The sequence below is a fragment of the Phaethon lepturus genome, unplaced genomic scaffold, assembly GCF_000687285.1.
Source record: "Phaethon lepturus isolate BGI_N335 unplaced genomic scaffold, ASM68728v1 scaffold45222, whole genome shotgun sequence".
Lineage (NCBI taxonomy): Eukaryota > Metazoa > Chordata > Aves > Phaethontiformes > Phaethontidae > Phaethon > Phaethon lepturus.
Genome location: NW_010526464.1, coordinates 33,771 through 41,045, shown reverse-complemented (window position 1 = coordinate 41,045; position 7,275 = coordinate 33,771). Strand labels below are relative to the sequence as shown.

The window sequence follows — 7,275 nt, the reverse complement described above, 5'->3', positions numbered from 1 at the left end:
GGGTGTAGGCAGAGAGCAGGGATTTTCCTCTTCCTCTAGAGAAGTTTCCAGGTTTTCTATGAGCAGCAAGTACCTGAAATACTTTGGAGAAAATCTGCAATTTCTGCCCGCTGGACTTGCCTTAGGCCGAGGCCAGGAAACGCTGCTGAACATCCCGTCTGACGCGGCACGCGCTGCAGGCGCGCCCCTCGCCCCCCGCCCGGGGCTCAGAAGCTGGCGGGAGCGTAAGGTACCGAGTACCGGCCTGAAGGACTGAACTGGAGCACTCCCATCTTCTGACTTGATAGGATGCTGGTTAGCTGGCCTACCAGTAACGCCGCGCACTGACCCTCCGGCTGGGGATCCCGCTCGGGCTTCAGTAGCCCCAGGCCCAAGAAGAAAGAAAACTGAGTCATAACCACAGCATTTGTTTTTTCCAGGTGCTGCCGGAGTGCTGGTAGGACACCCATTTGACACTGTTAAGGTGGGTTGATTATGAAATACCTTTGTCTCTGGGTAGAAAACGTGAAGTTTTTCCAAGGAGTGGGTGAGGAAAAAAAATCCCCAGACAGTGTAGGAGCATAAATCTGTGCTTGAAAGCTTGGAGCAAATCTCCTCAACCACTGTTTATAGATTTGCAGTCTCCAGCTCTTCAGACGTAAAAAGATTCTTTGTGGGTATGATTCAACCCAGTAACATGACAAACGTTGGCCTAAACTACAAGTTCATCAGTGCAGTAACAACATCATATTTGAATATACAATCTTAGATTTACCTTAATTTTGTTCTAAGCTTGCTCCTCGGCAGCTGTTCATTGCCAACTGCTAAAACCGCCTCTCCCTGCGTTTGTAATTCAAACCTACTTTGTTACTAGGTTGAAAATTTGTGGTTTGTTGCCCCCTCAAGCTCTGCTACTTACTCCTCAAGCATTAATTTGTTACACTAGCCAAAGGGTGTAAGTGGATAAAAACCCACAGCATGGAGCTTCTCTGGGGCCTTTTTCCTCCCTTTAAGTATTATTATGTATTTTTATAACTTTCCAAGATAAAATTGATTTTCTGATAGTCACTTAGTTGTACATATTATGCATACTGAGGGTAGCTTAAGACCTGTTCAAAGATAAGGTTTGAAATCTCCTGGAGCCAGGACTCCCAGGGGTCCACGCCCAGTTTTCAGAATGGGATGACAACTTAAATCACTTTTTGGCAGCCTTATCCAAAGTCTCGCACTGGAAGACTAGAAGAAGGGATGCCAATATAGCCCCTGCTAAATTAATACATCAGATCACTTGACTGCAGCAGACAGCATGCCACCCGCTAGAGCTATATTTGGGATACCTCTAATTTGCTGAATTTAGGTATGCAAAGGGCTGATGGTGTTACCGAGGTCATCGCCATATTCTGTGTTCTAGCACATGTTGAATTCAACCGAGATTTTCCTAGCTAGGGGATATTAGTCCTTGCCAGTGAAGTGCAAGCTGCTCAGATAGTAAAAACCCGTATCTGTATTTCTCAGACTGTGGTAAATTTGACTGTTAAGCAGCTGGGTTGAATTCTAGTATATATTTTCAGGAATGGTATTATCCAGACGTGCACAGTTTTTTATGGTGGTACAGGGGCAGCTGGTTTTTTTCTTTCACCCCCATCCTGCCGAGTTTTACATGCTCAACTTAAGGTGATGGGTCATTTCACCGAAGTCAGCAAAACTGCTAAAATTCTACACTCAGACTAGTCTGAGTTAAGCACGTGTGGGGTGTCTTTTTGTTTTAAAGTGGAACAGCTTCTAGTGTATGAAACTAAATATTTAAAGTGTCTGCAAAACTGGGGCTCCCCCCGTGCTAGTTCTAGCAGATGTCTGAATGCAAAGTATGTGTTGGCTTTAGAAAAAGCATCTTGCTTTACAGTGGAGTAAAACAGCTTGTTTATGGATGACTTTAAATGTTTTATGAAATCCAGTGTGGCACTCTGTATTTTCATACCCATTAGAAGGTGGTATAAGCATTTATCTATTTTTTGCTAGAGAAAATACTAATGTTTGTGTTATTAGCTGGCATAGTCACCTCTGTATGTGGGAAAACTAACACTATAGTCTTTAAAAAAAAAAAATAATTGCATAACTTGTTTTGTATGTATGTGTGTTAAGAATTAACCCTTTTTGTAGTTCTGCAGTGTTTAAAGGGCTAGCTGGTAGCCACCTTAGACTGTAAGTTTTTAATATAACTGAACAATGGGAAACCTGCTTAGATAAGCCAGAATTTTACTTCTGTCTTGCCTTTTAAGCTCTTTTTTTGGCCAGTGATCATGTTTCACAAAGTGGGGAGGGGGATGGTGGGACACACAGGGAGAGATTAAGTCGGTGAAGTCGCCCTGCGAAACCCACAACTGAGCTCATCTCAGAACTGGCGAACTCCTTATCCCTGGTTTGTTGATGTAATGTATAAAATTGCTTTTTTGCTTTTAACTGCCTTTACTTTCTGAGCTAGGGGCTGTCTTCATTAACAGCAAAAGTGTTACTTTGTTGTAGATGACAGATAAGCCTCATCACGGGAGAGTTACCTAGTAAGTATAGCCCAGGTGAACACTTCTGTTTCTCTCAGTCTTAATTTATTCCCAAATGTGTTAGTTCAAATAAAGATCTGAAAGACTTATGAAGCTTTTTTTCCTTTTTAGTTTTAAACTGATATGTCCCTCTTCTACAGCTATGGCATGGAGGGAGCGGGGTTTAAATATCCCTTCTTTTTTTTAATGTAAAGTCTTATTCTGAACCTTCTTTCTGGTATGAATTTCTGGCTGTATACGCTTCCACACACAGTGGCTCAAAAACTGAATCTCAGGCACACTGTTATTGAGGTCTTACCCACAACATAGCCTTGGAGCACATTTTCATTGCTCAAACTTCTAAATCACTTATTTTGCACGTGATTAAATATTTGAACTGTTTTGGGGGTGTGGTGGGGGGTTTTTTTATGCTTAGTCTTGGGCACTTTTATGCAAGTCTTTAGTGATGTGAAATTACAGTGTGTAGTATTGGACCTAAAACCTTAGTAACCGAGGTTTCAAATAAGAAGCAAGCAAGAATGAATGTCATGCAATGAATAGAGGGTTAAACTTTGCACATTATTAATCCTTCCTATAGTGGTACTCGCTAAATAAGTGCTTGTTGAATATGGCATTAATATCCATAAATAAAGTTTCATATACATTCACAGTGCCTGACCTGGCAGTTTGCTAGTGGGGGTAGCCCTATGTGGTCATCACTGTGCTCAAATAAGAGATGTTTTTCATTCCTAGACCTGGAGTGTCAGTACTTAACTTTCTAAATATTTTATCTTACAACAAGGCTTAATCGGTCTATATTTCACCAATTATTTAGATAAAAATGGTGGGAGCTGTATGCCACTAGTAAATTCAACCTATATTCCAAACTACTAAAGGCAAACGTGTAAGTTAGAAGTTTCCTAAGCTGCAACTCTCCCAAAGTCCATACATGCAGAAGTCCCCTAACTTCAGAGATGGGGTTTGAAACAATAGCAGTAAGTTATAAATGGAGTAAAACCTTTGTTTTTGTGCAATTCTGACAGCTTGTTAAGATTTATGACTTTGTGGGTCTGTTTCTTGAGCAGTTGTAACAATCTGCGTGCCCTCCAAATGTCACTTTGAGTAACAAAGGATTTATTTTCTTTGAATCCTACTATAAGCCGACTTTTAACTCTTAAGAAGTTTTAAAACCCTGTTTCTTCTTGGAAGACCTGAAGTGATCTCAGCCTCCCAGTCTGGTTAGCATACACTAACATGTATCTTAAAAAGACACTGAAAACTGAAGTTTTGATTTATAACATATAAAATGACATGTTGTAGGAATATAAAAAATAGTGAAACTGTAAATATTTTTTTTTTCCTCAAAGAAAGCTAACCTGAATATAGAATTTAGGCAAACCATGTCCCCAAATCCTTTTTTTAGGCCTACATCATCTTACAGGTCTTGTGTTGTGGTGGTGTTTACTATTACCTTAGGCGAACAACGGTAAAAAGATTTTGCAGTTAGGAATCTCCCATGTAGACCTGATAATCTCTGATTCTGAACGGAAGAAAAGTCTTGAAGCTTTTTGCCCTGGAGTTGCAGCAGCAGCATTACCTGGTTGATAAGCATCTTTTCCGGGGAACACTGCAGCCCTCCATGCTGGAGATCAAAGACAGATTTCCAACTTCCCTGATCCAGTGAAACCAATTTATTGAGTTTATTGCAGTGTAGGGCTTTGCACGAACAAGGTAGCTTTGAGGTTTTTTGTTTTGTTTGAAGTGTGTTGAGGACAAATTAGCAGGAAAAGCTGAATTGGACTTTCCCAGTAGAAGTTAAAAAAATGTCTGGGCAACGGGCCTGTCTGCTAACGTCACCAGTTACAGTAGCTTCTGTCTGTCCAGCAGAACATACCATTCCAGTTTCAGAAAAGCTAACTGATTGCTAACATTAAAGGTTTGAAACAGCCACACCCTCACAAATTGTTTGCATTTAGCAAGTTAAAAAAAATCAGACTAAAATTTAAAAAGAAAAGTGGCTTTTTATTCTTTCCTTATGTAATGTAAGACATCTTAAGAGTCTCTGCCCAGCTACCCTCTGAAAAAAAAATAAGATCTCAGTGAAGGGTCCAAGCTCTGGTAGCCAGAAACACTATGGGTGGTGGTGGTGAAAGTTTCCATCCTTTTACAATTATCCTTATTTCATGCTTGATTTGTAAATATATTTTTATAAAACTTCATCAGGTTTGTACAGATACTCCGTAGTGTGAAGAGAAGTATTCTTAGCAGCTAAAGAAAGTTTATTGTAGCCAGTACTGGACAACTTCAATCTGACATTCTAGATAAGTGTACCCTGTTGTGAATGTTAGAAAAAACAGTATGTGAAAGTACAAGAAGTTAATAATCCTCCTCCCTTCATGTTTTCACCAAAAAATAAATTCAGAACGCTTACAGAATATTTTTAAGTTATCTTGCCACATATGGCATTCCAGTGTTCAGCCTGTGCTCTTGCATATACATTGCTATAGCAAATCTCCACATACGCACAAGACACTAGTTTACCAATTAGGCTGCTCTTGATGTACAAATCAGTATCTCATACAACTTTTTATAGGTTCGTCTACAAGTTCAAAATGTAGAGAAACCTCTCTACCGTGGGACCTTCCATTGCTTTCAGTCCATCATAAAGCAAGAATCTGTAAGTACAAAATTAATTCTTTGCATATTTTGTATCGTTATGTATCTTGTATCAGAAGGGTGACAGAGCTGTTAAAAGAACAGTACAAATATTGGAAATAAGGAGAAAAGCGTACTCTGAACCTCACCTGACCACAGGGCAGATATTGCAGTAAGAAGTTTGCCAGAAACTTTATGAAGAAGATCACTGAGTTGAAAGTTGATATTTTGAAGATAACTTTTAAAATTAGATGAGTTATTTGAATAGCTAATTTTGCTTGGATTCTTGGAATCTGAGCAATGAGTGAAGAAATTGGTGAGGTTTTTCTTCTGCTGAAGCTTTAAGACCGCAAGTAAAAGGGTGGCTTTAGACCTCTAGCTACCTAAAAAATAAAGTATAAAATTTACCAGAAAACTTTTCTCTGGATGGACTCTGATTACTTTCTGGATGTGTTCAACTACATATTTGTACAGCTAAAAATGTTTAGATGTTTGTGTCGTAGGCAGCAATGAAATTATTGTTAACACAGTAAGACAGTACTGATCTTCTGGCCACTGTTAGAAAGTTTGGGCACAAGGGAGAGCCAGAACGGCCATCTTCTGCACCGTTTCGGGAGGCTGTCACCAACACTGTTAAAAAGGGATTTTCCTTCCTTCTTCCATTAGGCTTTTGGACTCTATAAAGGTATTGGGTCACCAATGATGGGACTTACCTTCATTAACGCGCTTGTGTTCGGTGTACAAGGAAACACGCTTCGTGCTCTTGGAAAAGACACTCCTCTAAACCAGTTCCTCGCAGGGTCAGCGGCAGGGGCTATCCAGTGCATCATCTGCTGTCCCATGGAGTTGGCAAAGACAAGAATGCAGCTTCAAGGAACAGGTGAATACAAACTAAAAATGAAGAACTACAAAAATTCCCTGGATTGTTTGATCAAAATCTATCGAAAGGAAGGGCTGAGGGGTATCAACAGGGGCATGGTCTCTACATTCATAAGAGAGACTCCAAGCTTTGGCTTTTACTTCCTGACCTATGACTGCATGACCAGGTATTTAGGCTGTGAAGCTGAAGACAGTTATGTTATTCCCAAACTGCTGTTTTCCGGGGGGATGTCAGGAATCGTGTCCTGGCTCTCAACCTATCCTGTGGATGTCATCAAGTCCCGGCTTCAGGCCGATGGGGTCGGAGGCATTACACAATACAACGGCATTTTAGACTGTGTCCGAAAGAGTTACCACGAAGAAGGCTGGAGGGTGTTCACAAGAGGTCTTACTTCCACACTTCTCCGTGCTTTTCCTGTCAACGCAGCTACCTTTGCTACTGTCACTGTGTTCCTAATGTACATGAGATCAGACGACAACCTTCGCGAATGTGAACCAGGTCCAGTAATCCAGCAGCCTTCCAGTTTGTGAACGTTACCTCTTTGTTCTCCTCATCCAAAGCCCAGCTGTTTGGATTTTTTAAAACGTAAATACCTGACCCACAGAAGTGGTGTAAACATATGCTATCTGTATAAAGAATTCCTAAACATGTCAGATTAGGATTTCATCTCATTACCTGTATAAACAGCATATTGCCTTATTAAGGACTTCGTACCTAGTAGCATCCAAGTAAGATGGGGACCTGCCTTTAGAAAGTACTGTACAGTTACTGTTGCTGCTCCAGAAGAGGATCTGGAGAATGTTGTACCAGAAATCAGGTTTTCTTCCGCTCGCGCTCTGAATGACTGAGTTAAGTTGAACGCAGGAATCTTTTCAGAAAAGAAATGCTCTTTTTGTATGTAACAGGAGTAAGTATAGCCCTCTAAAGTGAAGTAGGGGGAGGAAATTAAGTGTTGGAGGCATTTTGCAGGTAACCCTGAACTGTTTTAAGACATGCACTAGCATTCAGCTAGCCTTATGTTTTACTTTTCCTCTGCTTTTATGTCAGTGGGTTTAGTAGCAACTTTGTTCACACTGGTTTGCTAAAAAATAAAAAAAAAAAATTTGTTCCTAAGCTACTCCCTTACCTTTCAGCTTTGAATAGAGTTTGAATAGAGTTAGCATCTGCACTCATATGCGCTTGTTCCTTTAAATCTCAAGGCTTGTGAGGATTTAGGGAAACTCA

The 7,275-nt window shown here is 40.4% G+C and overlaps 1 protein-coding gene across 2 annotated transcripts; it reads left to right on the top strand.

The window, feature by feature from the left end:
* The first annotated feature begins 418 nt into the window (after positions 1-418).
* Positions 419-6,581, top strand: SLC25A29 (solute carrier family 25 (mitochondrial carnitine/acylcarnitine carrier), member 29). Of its 2 annotated transcripts, XM_010283060.1 has the most exons (4): positions 419-463; positions 2,503-2,537; positions 5,110-5,193; positions 5,838-6,581. In XM_010283060.1, the coding sequence occupies exon 4, from the start codon at positions 5,871-5,873 to the stop codon at positions 6,579-6,581; it is 711 nt and encodes a 236-aa protein (XP_010281362.1). In that variant the 5' UTR covers positions 419-463; positions 2,503-2,537; positions 5,110-5,193; positions 5,838-5,870. The 2 variants fall into 2 exon arrangements, with proteins under 2 accessions (XP_010281362.1, XP_010281363.1); XM_010283061.1 differs by lacking the exon at positions 2,503-2,537 and having other exon boundaries at positions 425-463.
* Positions 6,582-7,275: the final 694 nt, after the last annotated feature.